Genomic DNA, 18,447 nt, shown 5'->3' on the forward strand with positions numbered 1-18,447 from the left:
GGTAGATGATCCTAACAGGCTGTGTCTATAGGTAGATGATCCTAACAGGTTGTGTCTGTAGGTAGATGATCCTAACAGGTTGTGTCTATAGGTAGATGATCCTAACAGGTTGTGTCTATAGGTAGATGATCCTAACAGGTTGTGTCTATAGGTAGATGATCCTAACAGGTTGTGTCTGTATGTATATAGGTAGATGATCCTAACAGGATGTGTCTGTATGTATATAGGTAGATGATCCTAACAGGTTGTGTCTGTTTGTCTATAGGTAGATGATCCTAACAGGTTGTGTCTGTATGTATATAGGCGGATGATCCTAACTGGTTGTGTCTGTTTGTCTATAGGCGGATGATCCTAACAGGTTGTGTCTATAGGTAGATGATCCTAACAGGTTGTGTCTGTATGTATATAGGTAGATGATCCTAACAGGTTGTGTCTGTGTGTATGTATATAGGTATATGATCCTAACCGGTTGTGTCTGTGTGTATGTATATAGGTAGATGATCCTAACAGGTTGTGTCTGTGTGTATGTATATAGGTAGATGATCCTAACAGGTTGTGTCTGTGTGTATGTATATAGGTAGATGATCCTAACAGGTTGTGTCTGTGTGTATGTATATAGGTAGATGATCCTAACAGGTTGTGTCTGTGTGTATGTATATAGGTAGATGATCCTAACAGGTTGTGTGTATAGGTAGATGATCCTAACAGGTTGTGTCTATATGTATATAGGTAGATGATCCTAACAGGTTGTGTCTGTATGTATATAGGTAGATGATCCTAACAGGTTGTGTCTGTAGGTAGATGATCCTAACAGGTTGTGTCTGTATGTATATAGGTAGATGATCCTAACAGGTTGTGTCTGTATGTATATAGGTAGATGATCCTAACAGGTTGTGTCTGTATGTATATAGGTAGATGATCCTAACAGGTTGTGTCTGTGTGTATATAGGTAGATGATCCTAACAGGTTGTGTCTGTATGTATATAGGTAGATGATCCTAACAGGTTGTGTCTGTGTGTATGTATATAGGTATATGATCCTAACAGGTTGTGTCTGTGTGTATGTATATAGGTAGATGATCCTAACAGGTTGTGTCTGTGTGTATGTATATAGGTAGATGATCCTAACAGGTTGTGTCTGTGTGTATGTATATAGGTAGATGATCCTAACAGGTTGTGTCTGTGTGTATGTATATAGGTAGATGATCCTAACAGGTTGTGTCTGTGTGTATGTATATAGGTAGATGATCCTAACAGGTTGTGTCTGTGTGTATGTATATAGGTAGATGATCCTAACAGGTTGTGTCTGTGTGTATGTATATAGGTAGATGATCCTAACAGGTTGTGTCTATATGTATATAGGTAGATGATCCTAACAGGTTGTGTCTGTATGTATATAGGTAGATGATCCTAACAGGTTGTGTCTGTGTGTATGTATATAGGTAGATGATCCTAACAGGTTGTGTCTGTGTGTATGTATATAGGTAGATGATCCTAACAGGTTGTGTCTGTATGTATATAGGTAGATGATCCTAACAGGTTGTGTCTGTATGTATATAGGTAGATGATCCTAACAGGTTGTGTCTATAGGTAGATGATCCTAACAGGTTGTGTCTATATGTATATAGGTAGATGATCCTAACAGGTTGTGTCTGTATGTATATAGGTAGATGATCCTAACAGGTTGTGTCTGTAGGTAGATGATCCTAACAGGTTGTGTCTGTATGTATATAGGTAGATGATCCTAACAGGTTGTGTCTGTATGTATATAGGTAGATGATCCTAACAGGTTGTGTCTGTATGTATATAGGTAGATGATCCTAACAGGATGTGTCTGTATGTATATAGGTAGATGATCCTAACAGGATGTGTCTGTATGTATATAGGTAGATGATCCTAACAGGTTGTGTCTGTATGTATATAGGTAGATGATCCTAACAGGTTGTGTCTGTAGGTAGATGATCCTAACAGGTTGTGTCTGTATGTATATAGGTAGATGATCCTAACAGGTTGTGTCTGTATGTATATAGGTAGATGATCCTAACAGGTTGTGTCTGTGTGTATGTATATAGGTAGATGATCCTAACAGGTTGTGTCTGTGTGTATGTATATAGGTAGATGATCCTAACAGGTTGTGTCTGTGTGTATGTATATAGGTAGATGATCCTAACAGGTTGTGTCTATAGGTAGATGATCCTAACAGGTTGTGTCTATATGTATATAGGTAGATGATCCTAACAGGTTGTGTCTGTATGTATATAGGTAGATAATCCTAACAGGTTGTGTCTGTAGGTAGATGATCCTAACAGGTTGTGTCTGTATGTATATAGGTAGATGATCCTAACAGGTTGTGTCTGTATGTATATAGGTAGATGATCCTAACAGGTTGTGTCTGTATGTATATAGGTAGATGATCCTAACTGGTTGTGTCTGTTTGTCTGTAGGTAGATGATCCTAACAGGTTGTGTCTGTATGTATGTAGGTAGATGATCCTAACAGGTTGTGTCTGTATGTATATAGGTAGATGATCCTAACAGGTTGTCTGTTTGTCTATAGGTAGATGATCCTAACAGGTTGTGTCTATAGGTAGATGATCCTAACAGGTTGTGTCTGTATGTATATAGGTAGATGATCCTAACAGGTTGTGTCTGTTTGTCTATAGGCGGATGATCCTAACTGGTTGTGTGGCGTTTGCCAGACATGTTGGTCCTACCAGAGTTGAGGCTGAACTCCTTCCACAATGCTGGGAACAGGTAGCTTCTCCTTCATCATTTTCTCTCTCTTTCGCTCCTTTTCTTCCTGAAGATATTATTCATTTAGTTGGAACACCATTATTTTTGTCTTACTGAGATTTTCTTTCTGGGCCCAAGCCTGACAGAATCTGTGCAGAAGATCTGGGTGCTGCGGTCAGCCCTCCTTGGTTGGGGACAGAAGCACCAGATCATCAGCAAACAGTAGACGTTTGACTTCAGATTGTAGTAGTGTTAGGTTGGGTGCTGCAGACTGTTCTAGTGCCCTTGCCAATTTGTTGATATATATGTTGAAGCGGGTGGGACTTAAGCTGCATCCCGGTCTCAACCCATGGCCCTGTGGAAGGAAATGTGTGTGTTTTGCCCATTTTTACTCAACACTTGTTTGTTTACATGGGTTTTATAACGTTGTATGTTTTTCACCCATCAATTTGTCTAGCAGACCCTCATGCCAAATTGACGTATATCCCACAGTAGTTATTGGGGTCAGATTTGTCTCCACATTTGTGGATTATCAGTCCTTGGTTCCAAATATTGGGGACGATGCCAGAGCTGAGGATTACATTTACATTTTAGTCATTTAGCAGACGCTCTTATCCAGAGCGACTTACAGTAGTGAATGCATACATTTCATACATTTTTTTTTATTTTTATTTTTATACTGGCCCCCTGTGGGAATCGAACCCACAACACTGGCGTTGCACACACCATGCTCTACCAACTGAGCCACAGGGAAGACATGACAGGATGATGTTTAAGTATAGCCAATTGGAATTTGTGGTCTGTATATTTTAGCATTTCATTGAGGATAGCATCAACACCACAGGCTTTTTTGAGTTGGAGGGTTTGTATTTTGTCCTGTAGTTTATTCAATGTAATTGAAGAATCCAGTGGCTTTTGGTTAGTCTTTAATAGTTGATTCTAAGATTTGTATTTGATCATGTATATGTTTTTGCTGTTTGTTCTTTTTTATAGGGACAAATAGATTGGAGAAGTGGTTTATCCATCTCCATTTTGGATAGATAATTCGTGTTGTTTGTTTAGTGTTTTCACATTTTCCCAGAAGTGGTTAGTCTACGGATTCTTCAGTTACATAAAGCTGATTTGTGACGTGCTGTTCCTTCTTTTTCCGTAGTATATTTCTGTATTGTTTTAGTGATTCACCATTCTGAAGGCATCGACACAGTTTTTCTGGGTCTCTATATTTTTGGTTGGATAGGTTTCTCAATTACTTTCTCGGGTTTTTGCATTCTTCGTTAAACCATTTGTCATTGTTGTTAATTTTCTTAGGTTGTCTGCTTGACATTTTTAGATTTGATAGGAAGCTGAAAGGTCAAATATACGGATTAGGCTTTCTGCCAGGTTTACACCTTCACTATTACATTGAAATGTTTTGTCCAGGAATTTGTCTAAAAGGGATTGAATTTATTGTTGCCTAATATAGTTTTTTGGTAGGTTTCTACACTACTGTCCTTCATTTTGTGCAGTTCCTTTGGCTTTGACGCCTCATGATCGAGTATTGCTCTGTTCAGTTAGAGTGATTTTGCTTTGATCTGATAGGTGTGTTAGAGCGTTCATAGTCAGCCCACTAAGAGACTGGGTTGTGGTCAGTGATAAAGTAATCAGTGCTACTGCCAAGGGATGAGCTATAGGTGTACCTTCCGTAGGAGTCTCCTCGAAGCCTACCATTGACTATGTATATACCCAGTATGCAACAGAGCTGCAGAAGTTGTGACCCATTTTTGTTGGTTATGTTGTCGTAGTTGTGCCTAGGGGGGCGGAATGCTGTCACCTCCAAGTAGGTGTTTGTCCCCCTGTGTGCTGAGGGTGTCGGGTTCTTGTCCAGTTCTGGCATTTAGGTCTCCACAGACTAGTCCATATCCCTGGGTCTGGAAATGATCGATCTCCCCCTCTTGGAGAAGCTGTCTTCATTAAAGTGGGGGGATATAGGTAGCACACAGGAGGACATTTTTCTCTGTTGAGATCATTTCCTGATTTAATTTCTAGCCACATGTAAAATGTTCCTGTTTTGATTAATTTAATAGAGTGGGTTAGGTCTGATCTATACCAAATTAGCAAACCCCCTAAGTCTTTTCCCTTTTTCACACCTGGTAGTTTGGTGGATGGGACTACCAGCTCTCTGTAACCCAGAGGGCAACCAGTGTGTTCGTCTCCTCTATACCATGTTTCTTGTAGGGTTACAATGTCTGTATTTACAATTTATTTGATGGAGTCTGGGTTTCTGCTCTTTAGGCCAAAGGTATGTGGTATATTCCAGCATGAGATAGTAAAATCTTTGTATTCCTTAGTGTCTAGTGTTGTTTTCTTGTGGTTTAGGCTCGGACCATTACAGTAGGTGTGAGCAGAGCACGTTGAGCATCTGATAGGTCTCAGGATGGGGGGAGGTGTATTAGTGGGGGTTGGGCCAGTTGCTCTGCTCATGGCCTGGGCATGTGTCCTGCTGTCATGTTGAGGTCCTTGCTGCAGGGGCAGGGGGTACAGAAGGGGCATAGGTCTGATCTGGGGGGGGCTATATAGGGTGTGGCTGGGGTTTGCTTGGGGTGGTCTCAGCTGGTTGGGGTGTGGCTGGTAAATTTGTATTTATTTTATTTAACTAGGCAAGTCAGTTATTAACTAGGCAAGTCAGTCAACAAATTCTTATTTACAATGACGACCTACCCCGGCCAAACCCTAACCCGGACGATGCTGGGCCAATTAACAGTCCCATAGGGCAGCGCACAATCACGGCAGGTTGTTGTACAGCCTGGAATCGAACTAGGGTCTGTAGTGATGCCTCTAGCACTGAGATGCAGTGCCTTAGACTGCTGCGCCACTCGGGAGCCCGAGTGAAGCTGTGGTCTGGCTGTAGGTTCTCTTGGCATCGGTTCTCTCGGTGCAGGTCCTTCGGGAGTGGGTCTTGCAGGTCTGGGGGGTGTCTCGCTGGTCATGGCGGAGTGTCCGTTGCTCCTGTGTGAGGTGCTGGGGCTGCGGTTGAGGGTGACGTCTTTTAGGGTCTTGGCAAAAGTTGGGATTAGAGGTCGACCGATTAGGATTTTTCAACGCCGATACCGATTATTGGAGGACCAAAAAAGGCCGATACCGATTAATCAGCCGACTTTTTTTGTAATAACGACAATTACAAGAATACTGAATGAACACTTATTTTAACTTAATATAATTTATCAATAAAATCAATTTAGCCTCAAATAAATAATGAAACATGTTCAATTTGGTTTAAATAATGCAAAAACAAAGTGTTGGAGAAGAAAGTAAAAGTGCAATATGTGCCATGTAAGAAAGCTAACGTTTAAGTTCCTTGCTCAGAACATGAGAACATATGAAAGCTGGTGGTTCCTTTTAACATGAGTCTTCAATATTCCCAGTGTCGTGTCTTTGGCATCATTAAAACTGAAGACATATTTATCAAATAACTCTCTAATTATTATTACGCAATTAACCTGATTAATCATGTAACTGTAATTAACTAGGAAGTCGGGGCACCAAGGAAAATATTCAGATTACAAAGTTATAATTTTCCTAATATAACTTTCAGATATTTAATATCTGATCAATTAGTCTTCGAATTAATGACTTATTTACCTCACGTCAGTCTCATTCCAAACGTCGTAAATTGTTGGTTATCTGCACGAAGCCAGTCTTCACTATGAGTCATCCATACATCAATTGTCTTAAAATCATTTATTTACTAAGTAATTCACAGAAATGCATAACAAAAAGTAGATATCGTTACAAGAAATGATAGAGGAATGTGCCCTAGTGGGCTAAGCCAGCATGGCGGCTTGTTAGACAAAAGGGGAGTGGGGGAGGCTGAGAAGGCACTACAGAGTTGATAATTATAACAATTGAAATGCTAATCCTTTGCACATGAATGCTCACTCATTCGGGAATAATTGCAATCAATATATATATTTACGCTCAGTGTGTCGTCGGGATCTTTGTTGAAAATTTTGTTTCTGTTGGAGAGTTTGTCCTCTCTCTGTCTCTCTGCCTCTGTCTCTCTGCCTCTGTCTCTCTGCCTCTCTCTCTCTGCCTCTCTTGCTCTCTGTTTCTGTTAGGATAGTTCAGAGTGACATTCATTCATGTCGTTATAGAATGGCGGTTGTCGGTCTTCGTGTTCAATGATACCGAATTCCTAGCTGCAGACTAGTAATTAATATCAAATACTATCTTCCGGTTTGGAGCGAGCAGTCGCACTACGCTTCACTCCACAGGTAATATTACACTTCACTACATTACAACGGTTTGATTTGTTTGATCCGAGCAATTCTTTTCTTAGCTAGCTACATAGCCGTCTTTGTATCAAAGATAATTGTGTAGCTTAGAGTAATTATCGAAGTTAGCTATCTTCGTCCTCCTAACGTAGTCATCACTGCTAGCTAGCTAGTCAACACTGCTAGCTAGCCAACCAGCCAACTTCCACCGACTAGCAGCACTGTAGAATCTATTACATTACAACGGAACGACTTGACTAGTGTAGCGTTAGTGAGCCAGCTACATAGTTGTCTTTGCATCTAAGATAATTGTGTAGTTTAGAGTAATTATTAGTAACTAGCCAGCCGCGACGCCAGACTTAGTCAACACACCTAGTCTTCATTAACCCACTGCTAGCTAGCTAGCTAGCCAACCGTTACCGACAAGCTGCGCTCTAGACACTAATACTTTACAACGGAACGACTTGATTAGTGTAGTGTTAGTGAGCCAGCTACATAGTTGTCTTTGCATCTAAGATAATTGTGTAGTTTAGAGTAATTATTAGTAACTAGCCAGCCGCGACGCCAGACGTAGTCAACACACCTAGTCATCATTAACCCACTGCTAGCTAGCTAGCCAACAGCTAGCCAACCGTTACCGACTAGCAGCGCTGTAGATACCAATACTTTACAACGGAACGATTTGACTAGTGCAGTGTTGGCTAGCTAGCTACATAGTTGTCTTTGTCATAGCTTGATAATTGTGTAGTTTAGTAATTACCGAGGTTAGCTAGCCAGCTTGCCGTCCCCCGCGACGCCATTTTTCCAAACCCAGCCAACTAGTAACACTGTAGAAACTAAATACATTACAAAGGAACGTCTTGATTAGTGTTATGTTAGCTAGCTACAAAGTTGCTTTTGTATCATGACAAGGTGTAGTACTGAAACTATCGAGGTCACCTAGCCAGCTACACCTAGCCAGCTACACGGTCAAACAAAGTCAACAACGCAGCCACTGCTAGCTAGCCTACTTCACCAGCCAGCAGTACTGTATCATTTTTCGTCGTTTTAGTCAATAAGATTTTTCGCAACGTAAGCTTAACTTTCTGAACATTCGAGACGTGTAGTCCACTTGTCATTCCAATCTCCTTTGCATTAGCGTAGCCTCTTCTGTAGCTTGTCAACTATGTGTCTGTCTATCCCTGTTCTCTCCCCTCTGCACAGGCCATACAAACGCTTCACACCGCGTGGCCGCTGCCACTCTAACCTGGTGGTCCCAGCGCGCACGACCCACGTGGAGTTCCAGGTCTCCGGCAGCCTCTGGAACTGCCGGTCTGCGGCCAACAAGGCTGAGTTCATCTCAGCCTATGCTACCCTCCAGTCCCTAGACTTCCTGGCGCTGACGGAAACATGGATCACCACAGATAACACTGCTACTCCTACTGCTCTCTCCTCGTCTGCCCACGTGTTCTCGCATACCCCTAGAGCATCGAGCCAGCGGGGTGGTGGCACTGGAATCCTCATCTCTCCCAAGTGGACATTCTCTCTTTCTCCCCTGACCCATCTGTCTATCTCCTCATTTGAATTCCATGCTGTCACAGTTACCAGCCCTTTCAAGCTTAACATCCTCATCATTTATCGCCCTCCAGGTTCCCTTGGAGAGTTCATCAATGAGCTTGACGCCTTGATAAGTTCCTTCCCTGAGGATGGCTCACCTCTCACAGTTCTGGGTGACTTTAACCTCCCAACGTCTACCTTCGACTCATTCCTCTCTGCCTCCTTCTTTCCACTCCTCTCCTCTTTTGACCTCACCCTCTCACCTTCCCCCCCTACTCACAAGGCAGGCAATACGCTTGACCTCATCTTTACTAGATGCTGTTCTTCCACTAATCTCATTGCAACTCCTCTCCAAGTCTCCGACCACTACCTTGTATCCTTTTCCCTCTCGCTCTCATCAAAAACTTCTCACTCTGCCCCTACTCGGATGGTATTGCGCCGTCCCAACCTTCGCTCTCTCTCTCCTGCTACTCTCTCCTCTTCCATCCTATCATCTCTTCCCTCTGCTCAAACCTTCTCCAACCTATCTCCTGATTTTGCTTCCTCAACCCTCCTCTCCTCCCTCTCTGCATCCTTTGATTTTCTCTGTCCCCTATCCTCCAGGCCGGCTCGGTCCTCCCCTCCTGCTCCGTGGCTCGACGACTCACTGCGAGCTCACAGAACAGGGCTCCGGGCAGCCGAGCGGAAATGGAGGAAAACTCGCCTCCCTGCGGACCTCGCATCCTTTCACTCCCTCCTCTCTACATTTTCCTCTTCTGTCTCTGCTGCTAAAGCCACTTTCTACCACTCTAAATTCCAAGCATCTGCCTCTAACCCTAGGAAGCTTTTTGCTACCTTCTCCTCCCTCCTGAATCCTCCTCCCCCTCCCCCCACCCCCCCCCCTCCTCCCTCACTGCGGATGACTTCGTCAACCATTTTGAAAAGAAGGTTGACGACATCCGATCCTCGTTTGCTAAGTCAAGCGACACCGCTGGTCCTGCTCACACTGCCCTACCCTGTGCTTTGACCTCTTTCTCCCCTCTCTCTCCAGATGAAATCTCGCGTCTTGTGACGGCCGGCCGCCCAACAACCTGCCCACTTGACCCTATCCCCTCCTCTCTTCTCCAGACCATTTCCGGAGACCTTCTCCCCTACCTCACCTCGCTCATCAACTCATCCTTGACCGCTGGCTACGTCCCTTCCGTCTTCAAGAGAGCGAGAGTTGCACCCCTTCTGAAAAAACCTACACTCGATCCCTCCGATGTCAACAACTACAGACCAGTATCCCTTCTTTCTTTTCTCTCCAAAACTCTTGAACGTGCCGTCCTTGGCCAGCTCTCCTGCTATCTCTCTCAGAACGACCTTCTTGATCCTAATCAGTCAGGTTTCAAGACTGGGCATTCAACTGAGACTGCTCTTCTCTGTGTCACGGAGGCTCTCCGCACTGCTAAAGCTAACTCTCTCTCCTCTGCTCTCATCCTTCTAGACCTATCTGCTGCCTTTGATACTGTGAACCATCAGATCCTCCTCTCCACCCTCTCCGAGCTGGGCATCTCCGGCGCGGCCCACGCTTGGATTGCGTCCTACCTGACAGGTCGCTCCTACCAGGTGGCGTGGCGAGAATCTGTCTCCGCACCACGTGCTCTCACCACTGGTGTCCCCCAGGGCTCTGTTCTAGGCCCTCTCCTATTCTCGCTATACACCAAGTCACTTGGCTCTGTCATATCCTCACACGGTCTCTCCTATCATTGCTATGCAGACGACACACAATTAATCTTCTCCTTTCCCCCTTCTGACGACCAGGTGGCGAATCGCATCTCTGCATGTCTGGCAGACATATCAGTGTGGATGACGGATCACCACCTCAAGCTGAACCTCGGCAAGACGGAGCTGCTCTTCCCCCCGGGGAAGGACTGCCCGTTCCATGATCTCGCCATCACGGTTGACAACTCCCTTGTGTCCTCCTCCCAGAGTGCTAAGAACCTTGGCGTGATCCTGGACAACACCCTGTCGTTCTCCACTAACATCAAGGCGGTGACCCGATCCTGTAGGTTCATGCTCTACAACATTCGCAGAGTACGACCCTGCCTCACACAGGAAGCGGCGCAGGTCCTAATCCAGGCACTTGTCATCTCCCGTCTGGATTACTGCAACTCACTGTTGGCTGGGCTCCCTGCCTGTGCCATCAAACCCCTACAACTCATCCAGAACGCCGCAGCTCGTCTGGTGTTCAACCTTCCCAAGTTCTCTCACGTCACCCCGCTCCTCCGCTCTCTCCACTGGCTTCCAGTTGAAGCTCGCATCCGCTACAAGACCATGGTGCTTGCCTACGGAGCTGTGAGGGGAACGGCACCTCCGTACCTTCAGGCTCTGATCAGGCCCTACACCCAAACAAGGGCACTGCGTTCATCCACCTCTGGCCTGCTCGCCTCCCTACCTCTGAGGAAGCACAGTTCCCGCTCAGCCCAGTCAAAACTGTTCGCCGCTCTGGCACCCCAATGGTGGAACAAGCTCCCTCACGATGCCAGGACAGCGGAGTCAATCACCACCTTCCGGAGACACCTGAAACCCCACCTCTTTAAGGAATACCTGGGATAGGATAAAGTAATCCTTCTAACCCCCCCCCCCTTTAAAAGATTTAGATGCACTATTGTAAAGCGGTTGTTCTACTGGATATTATAGGTGAATGCACCAATTTATAAGTCGCTCTGGATAAGAGCGTCTGCTAAATGACTTAAATGTAAATGTAAATGTACTTGTTCTTATTCTGTTGGTATCGATAGTCTAAGAGTTTAACCACGTGGTATGGCTAAAGTTCAGAGAGAAATGCTGGTCTCCAACCTTTAGCCGTCTCGTAATTGAGGTAAGCTCGGTCTGCTGATAGAAAACCAAGGTGGGGGGTTTTATTCGGAATAGCAGGAAAAGGCTGTCTCATGACGCCAGGCCCTGTCTGTTCATGGGGGCGTGCCCATGACTTAGTGAAACTTTAAACAGAAATACAATTCTCTCACATTAACATCATTACATAGCATCCCATCATATCCCAAATAGCTACATCCTTATTCATTCATTTTATACAACCATTAGATGTAAGTCTCATAACTGAGGCTATTATATAAACAGCGCAATGGTAATATGCACAAACATAAGATAGGTACACTCAATAAGATAATTTGTTATTTTACAATCTGGATGAAGAACAGAAAGATACAAAAAAAAAAAAGATTAGTAAGATGTACAGTAATTTGTATCATAATGTCACATTAAAAATAGACGTGTCCCGTTTGTTTTATCATGTAGTATTTTAGTAATTTGACTTCTAAAACACAATCTCAATCCATATCAGATACTTGTCAGGGACTGTCTGGGGTTAGAGAGCAGAGCGGGTGCGGCTGCATTGATTCAGTTTCATGATTTAGTTTTTAATGTTTTTAACCTGTATTGTCTCTCATGAGTTTCACAAAATTGTACCAAGCGGACAAGTTCGTAGCTGGATTCTTCACCGATCTTTTATACCTTCTCCAGAACCTGAATATTGTTAGGTTGTCAAGTTCTGTGAGGTAGAATAATTCCTTTGTTTGGTCTATGAAAACTCTCTCTCTATACTGAGGCCATGAGGCAGGATCTTCTCATAGGAATTTACGACCTCTTCTGACCACAGCAGCCTGGGCGTGGGAGACAGAGGTAGGGGGATGGTGCATAGAAAACCCAAAGAGGGCAACGTCATGACACCAGGTAAGAAGTTTTAGGTTGTAGTTATTATAGGAATTATAGGACTATTTCTCTCTATACGATTTGTATTTCATATACCTTTGACTATAGGATGTTCTTATAGGCACTTTAGTATTTCCAGTGTAACAGTATAGTTTCCGTCCCTCTCCTCGCTCCTACCTGGGCTCGAACCAGGAACATAATCGACAACAGCCACCCTCGAAGCAGAGTCACCCATGTAGAGCAAGAGGAACAACTACTTCAAGTCTCAGAGCGAGTGATGTTTGAAACGCTATTAGCGCGCACCCGCTAACTAGTTAGCCATTTCACATCGGTTACACCAGCCAGATCTTGGGAGTTGATAGGCTTGAAGTCATAAACAGCGCAATGTTTGAAGCACAGCGAAGAGCTGCTGGCAAAATGCACGAAAGTGCTGTTTGAATGAATGCTTACGAGCCTGCTGCTGCCTACCACCGCTCAGACTGCTCTATCAAATCATAGACTTAATTATAATATAATAAACACACAGAAATACGAGCCATAGGTCATTAATATGGTCGAATCCGGAAACGATCATCTCGAAAACAAAACGTTTTTTTCTTTCAGTGAAATACGCAACCGTTCCGTATTTTATCTAACGGGTGGCATCCATAAGTCTAAATATTCCTGTTACAATGCACAACCTTCAATGTTATGTCATAATTACGTACAATTCTGGCAAATTAGTTCGCAACGAGCCAGGCGGCCCAAACTGTTGCATATACCCTGACTCTGCGTGCAATGAACGCAAGAGAAGTAACACAATTTCACCTGGTTAATATTGCCTGCTAACCTAGATTTCTTTTAGCTAAATATGCAGGTTTAAAAATATATACTTCTGTGTATTGATTTTAAGAAAGGCATTGATGTTTATGGTTAGGTACAGTCGTGCAACGATTGTGCTTTTTTCGCAAATGCGCTTTTGTTAAATCATCCCCCATTTGGCGAAGTCGGCTGTCTTTGTTAGGAAGAAATAGTCTTCACAGTTCGCAACGAGCCAGGCGGCCCAAACTGCTGCATATACCCTGACAGTGTTGCAAGAGAAGTGACGCATTTTCCCTAGTTAAAAGAAATTCATGTTAGCATGCAATATTAACTAAATATGCAGGTTTAAAAATATATACTTGTGTATTGATTTTAAGAAAGGCATTGATGTTTATGGTTAGGTACACGTTGGAGCAACGTGTACCTAAGTGATTATATGCAACGCAGGACAGGCTAGATAAACTAGTAATATCATCAACCATGTATAGTTAACTAGTGATTATGATTGATTGTTTTTTATAAGATTAGTTTAATGCTAGCTAGCAACTTACCTTGTCTTTTTACTGCATTCGCTTAACAGGCAGGCTCCTCGTGGAGTGCAATGTAAAGCAGGTGGTTAGAGCGTTGGACTAATTAACCGTAAGGTTGCAAGATTGAATCCCCGAGCTGACAAGGTAAAAATCTGTCGTTCTGCCCCTGAACAAGGCAGTTCACCCACCGTCCTAGGCCGTCATTGAAAATAAGAATATGTTCTTAACTGACTTGCCTAGTTAAATAAAGATGTAAAACAATTTAAAATCGGCCAAATCGGCGTCCAAAAATACTGATTTCCGATTGTTATGAAAACTTGAAATCGGCCCTAATTAATCGGCCATTCCGATTAATCGGTCGACCTCTAGTTGGGATTGCTGCCTTGTAGAGGTGGACGTGGTCGTAAAGGCTGTTCAAGTCCAGGGTGGCGTGGTGGGCCAGGTAGACATTAGGTTTTGAGGAACAGTCCTGGGAAATGCTTGCACTTAACCCACTGTATGGTGGCAAGGTGAATGTATTTTCATGGTGGTGGAACCACTTGTTCTTTGGGGAAAGTGGAAGAAGCTTTTTAAATCACTCCCTTGAGTGCTGTGGCCAACCTTTCCTGCTGGACCCTCAGGTCATTTGTGCCTGTGTGAATTATGATGTGGCTGGGGGCTCCTAGTCTGTCCTCTGACAACAGCTCCAGGGCAGGCCTAATGTTTGGGCACCAGAGCTGAGCCACTTTGTGTTTGGGAATATGTTTGAGTCAATAAGGAGCACAATTGCTGGTTCTGCTGGCTTCTCTGGGGGAGTGTCCTGCTCTCTGTCACACCTCACCTTTCTCACCTCCAGACTATCCTCGTTTGCAGGACAGTTTGAAGAAGTGTGATCAGACTCACTCAGGATGGAGAGTCGTCACAGAGAGAGAGAGACCTTTTCCTGCTCTGCTCTCTCTTTGATCCCGTAAAAGTCCTGCTGGAACTGCATGAGGATGCCCTGCACCATTACTGTTCCAGACTTGTACACATTGACAGAGGTTGTTTCAATTTCCTCAGTGTCTAGTATTCTGAGTTTCCTGGGCTGTGAAACTCTGTTGCCATTGTTAGGCTCACAAATCTCATTTCACACTTCAGTGCTAATTGAAGTTGCAGCCAGGTCAGTTCTGTCCTAGCAGCTTGGTAGCTTAGTAGCCCATTTACTTAGCTTTATATAACAAAATGACCTAGAGATTATTGAACGTTACTCATTCAGTTTTGTTTTGATGGTATTTCCAGGTTTCTACTGTGTTTCTTCTGCAGGTTTTGGTTTGTTAGAAGTTTTTTCTTGATAGACCTTGGTAGTAAGAATCCATTCAGGTAATTTTGTTCAAAATCTAGTTTTTTTTGGTATGGAATTTTGATTTGATGTAGAGTGTAGAATCCTCTATGTCCTTGTGAGAGAAAAAAAATCAAGGTTAATCTATAGTTATCCAACACTAATTCTATATTTTGCAGAAGAACTCAGTAGCTCATGACCTGTCTCTGTCTCTCTCTGTCTCTCTAGATCAACCATAAGTATTCAGAGAGGAGGTTGTTGGTAGCAGAGGCCTGTGGAGCCTTAGCACCTTACCTGCCTGTAAGACTCGCACACACACACACACAATCTGTCGCTCTCTCACATATACACACCGGTAGTTCAACACATGTTATCACACATCTTATCTGCCTGTTAGACACTCAGCTACACGTGTGTTCTCACTCTGCCTATGTGTTTGTGTTAACAGAAGGAGATACGTAGTTCCCTGGTGTTGTCCATGCTGCAGCAGATGCTGGCTGAAGACAAGGCAGACATGGTTAGAGAGGCCGTGGTCAAAAGCCTAGCTATCATCATGGGATACATCGACGACCCTGACAAGTACTCCCAGGTGTGTGTACGTGCGTTAGAAAAAGGCTTTTATGACCGGTCTTGTTTGATTAAATGTTAAATGAACGGTGGTCATGTTATAGTGACTGTGGTCGTGTTCATGTTGCGGTCAGGGTTTTGAGTTGATGTTGCTGTCCCTTGGTGATCCATCGGAGAGGGTGGTCAGTGCTATCCACCAGGTTTTCATCCCAGCGTTCGCTGCCTGGACCACAGAGCTGGGAATCCTCCAGACCACTCTCATCCCCTCTCTGCTGGCCCGCATAGAGAAACTACTCAAGGTAGGTAGACCCACAGGGCTTTGGTTATTTTACATGTGTAAGAAAAAATGTGCTTTTGATCTCAATGGATCAATAAGGTTGATCAGTCTAGATGGAGAAGCTCTAACTCTCCTGTCTCTCTTCATTTCGCTCTCTCTCTTGCTCTCTCTCTTTCTCTCTCTCCAATTTTACTCTGTCTCTACCCCCCCACCCCCCAAGCAGGGTGAACATGGTCTTGATGAACACAAGCTCCACATGTTCCTGTCGGCCCTCCAGTCTCTCATCCCTCCTCTGTTTTCTGTGGTGCTCCAGAATGCTCCCTTCACACACAGGCTCACCCTGCAGGGAGACATCCCCCCCATAGAGGGTAGGAAACACACAGGCTCACCCTGCAGGGACACATCCCCCCCATAGAGGGTAGGAAACACACAGGCTCACCCTGCAGGGACACATCCCCCCCATAGAGGGTAGGAAACACACAGGCTCACCCTGCAGGGAGACATCTCCCCCCCCCATAGAGGGTAGGAAACACACAGGCTCACCCTGCAGGGACACATCCCCCCCCCCCCACACACGAAGTTTGAAGCCAGTAACCTTGCTATGTTCTGACTTCCATATTCTCCCAAAATCTGTCGTATTTTGCTTCCCTGACCTCTAACCTATGACTCCTGTTTGACCCCTCAGTGACGCGGTTCCCTCGGCCAGCGTCTCCTCTTCAGGATGTAGCGACTGTGGTGGGCAGCCGGGAGACGCTGAGCGGCCTCCTCATCCTCTATGATTACCAGCTAGAACATGAGGGCACTACGGGCTGGGACAGTCTGCTGTGGGTGGTCAATCAACTGTGAGTGGTCTATACACAACACACACGTACACTGAGTGGACAAAACATTAGGAACACACCGGATCTTTCCATGACAGACTGACCAGGTGAATCCAGGTGAAAGCAATAATCCCTTATTGATGTTAAATCTACTTCAATCAGTGTAGATGAAGGGGAGGAGACAGGTTAAATAAGGATTTTTAAGCCTTGAGACAGTTAAGACATGGATTGTGTGTGTGCCATTTAGTGGGTGAATAGGCAACACAAAAGATGTAAGTGCCTTTGAATGGGGTATGGTGGTAGTTGCCAGGCGAACCTGTTTTTGTCAAGAACTGCAACGCTGCTGGGTTTTTCACGCTCGTTTCCATTGTGTATCAAGAATAGTCCACCACCCAAAGGACATCCAGCCAACTTGACACAACTGTGGGACATAATGGAGACAACATGGGCCAGCATCGTGGTGGAACGCTTTCAACACCTTGTAGAGTCCATGCCCTGATGAATTGAGGCTGTTCTGAGAGCAAAAGAGGGTGCAACACAATATTAGGAAGGTGTTCTTAATGTTTTGTACACTCAGTATAAACACTATATCTTTTATTTTATTATTATTTTGTGTGTACCGTAATTTCCGGACTATAAGCCGCAACTTTTTTCCCAGCTTTGATCCTCGCGGCTTAAACAATGACGCGGCTAATATATGGATTTTTCCCGCTTTACATTTTTTTTTCTTCAAAAAAACACATTCTGTGACGTGCTCAGTTTTTTGGCGGCATGAAGCTTTCATTAGACCAATGAAATTGCCGAACGGGTTAAGGTCCAACAACTTTTTTGTTTACTGTTTAGATTAAATCGAGCGCTCTCAAACTTCCCATCATTCTGATTACGGTAGTCATTTTGTCACCCTCATCATGGCAAAGACACGGAGAAATGCATATGATGCAGCTTTCAAGTTGAAGGCGATTGATCTGGCTGTTGGAAAAGGAAATAGAGCTGCTGCACGGGAGCTTGGTCTTAATGAGTCGATGATAAGAGCAGCGTGAGGAAAAGACAACTAAAGCTTACTGCTAATTTTTTATTTTTTGTTACAAGCCTTGTTTCGTTAAAGCCTATTTATTTTTGTTACAAGCCGTGTTTCGTTAAAGCCTGTGTAAAGTTCATTTGTTTCAATGTACCGGTAGGCACCTGCGGCTTATAGACATGTGCGGCTTATTTATGTTCAAAATAATATATTTTTTTTTAATTCAGTGAGTGCAGCTTATATTCAGGTGCGCTTAATATTCCGGAAATTACGGTGTGTGTGTGTATCTATCTATCTATCTATCTATCTATCTATCTATCTATCTATCTATCTATCTATCTATCTATCTATCTATCTATCTATCTATCTATCTATCTATCTCACACACACACAATAATGTGGACACCCTTTCAAAACCCCTTCAAATGAGTGGATTCGGCTATTTCAGCCACACCCGATGCTTACAGGTATAAAATCGAGCACACAACCATGCAATCTCCATAGACAAACATTAGCAGTAGAATGGCCTTACTGAAGACCTCAGTGACTTTCAACGTCACACCGTCATAGGATGCCATCTTTCCCACAAGTCAGTTTGTCAAATTTCTGCCCTGCTAGAGCTTCCCCGGTCAACTGTAAGTTATTGTGAAGTGGAAACATCTAGGAGCATCAATGGCTTAGCCACAAAGTGGTAGGCCACACAAGCACACAGAACGGGACCGCCGAGTGCTGAACCACATAGTTTGTAAATATCATCTGTCCTCAGTTCCAAACTTCCTCTGGAAGCAACGTCAGCACAATAACTGTTCATCGGGAGCTTCATTAAAAGGTTTCCATGACCAAGCAGCCACACACAAGCCTAAGATCACCATGCGCAATGTCAAGCGTCGACTGGAGTGGTGTAAAGCTCGCTGCCATTGGACTCT

At 44.1% G+C, this 18,447-nt stretch overlaps 1 protein-coding gene across 4 annotated transcripts in view; it reads left to right on the top strand.

The window, feature by feature from the left end:
• LOC115195408 (RAB11-binding protein RELCH homolog) overlaps positions 1–18,447 on the top strand; it is a 55,470-nt gene that overhangs the window by 12,005 nt on the left and 25,018 nt on the right. For all 4 annotated transcript variants that reach the window (XM_029755237.1, XM_029755238.1, XM_029755236.1 and 1 more), the window contains 6 exons: positions 2,662–2,752; positions 15,067–15,138; positions 15,287–15,427; positions 15,540–15,704; positions 15,903–16,050; positions 16,368–16,524. In XM_029755237.1, the coding sequence (XP_029611097.1) occupies positions 2,662–2,752; positions 15,067–15,138; positions 15,287–15,427; positions 15,540–15,704; positions 15,903–16,050; positions 16,368–16,524 (774 nt within the window). The remainder of the gene's footprint in view (positions 1–2,661; positions 2,753–15,066; positions 15,139–15,286; positions 15,428–15,539; positions 15,705–15,902; positions 16,051–16,367; positions 16,525–18,447) is intronic.

The sequence above is a fragment of the Salmo trutta genome, chromosome 6, assembly GCF_901001165.1.
Source record: "Salmo trutta chromosome 6, fSalTru1.1, whole genome shotgun sequence".
Lineage (NCBI taxonomy): Eukaryota > Metazoa > Chordata > Actinopteri > Salmoniformes > Salmonidae > Salmo > Salmo trutta.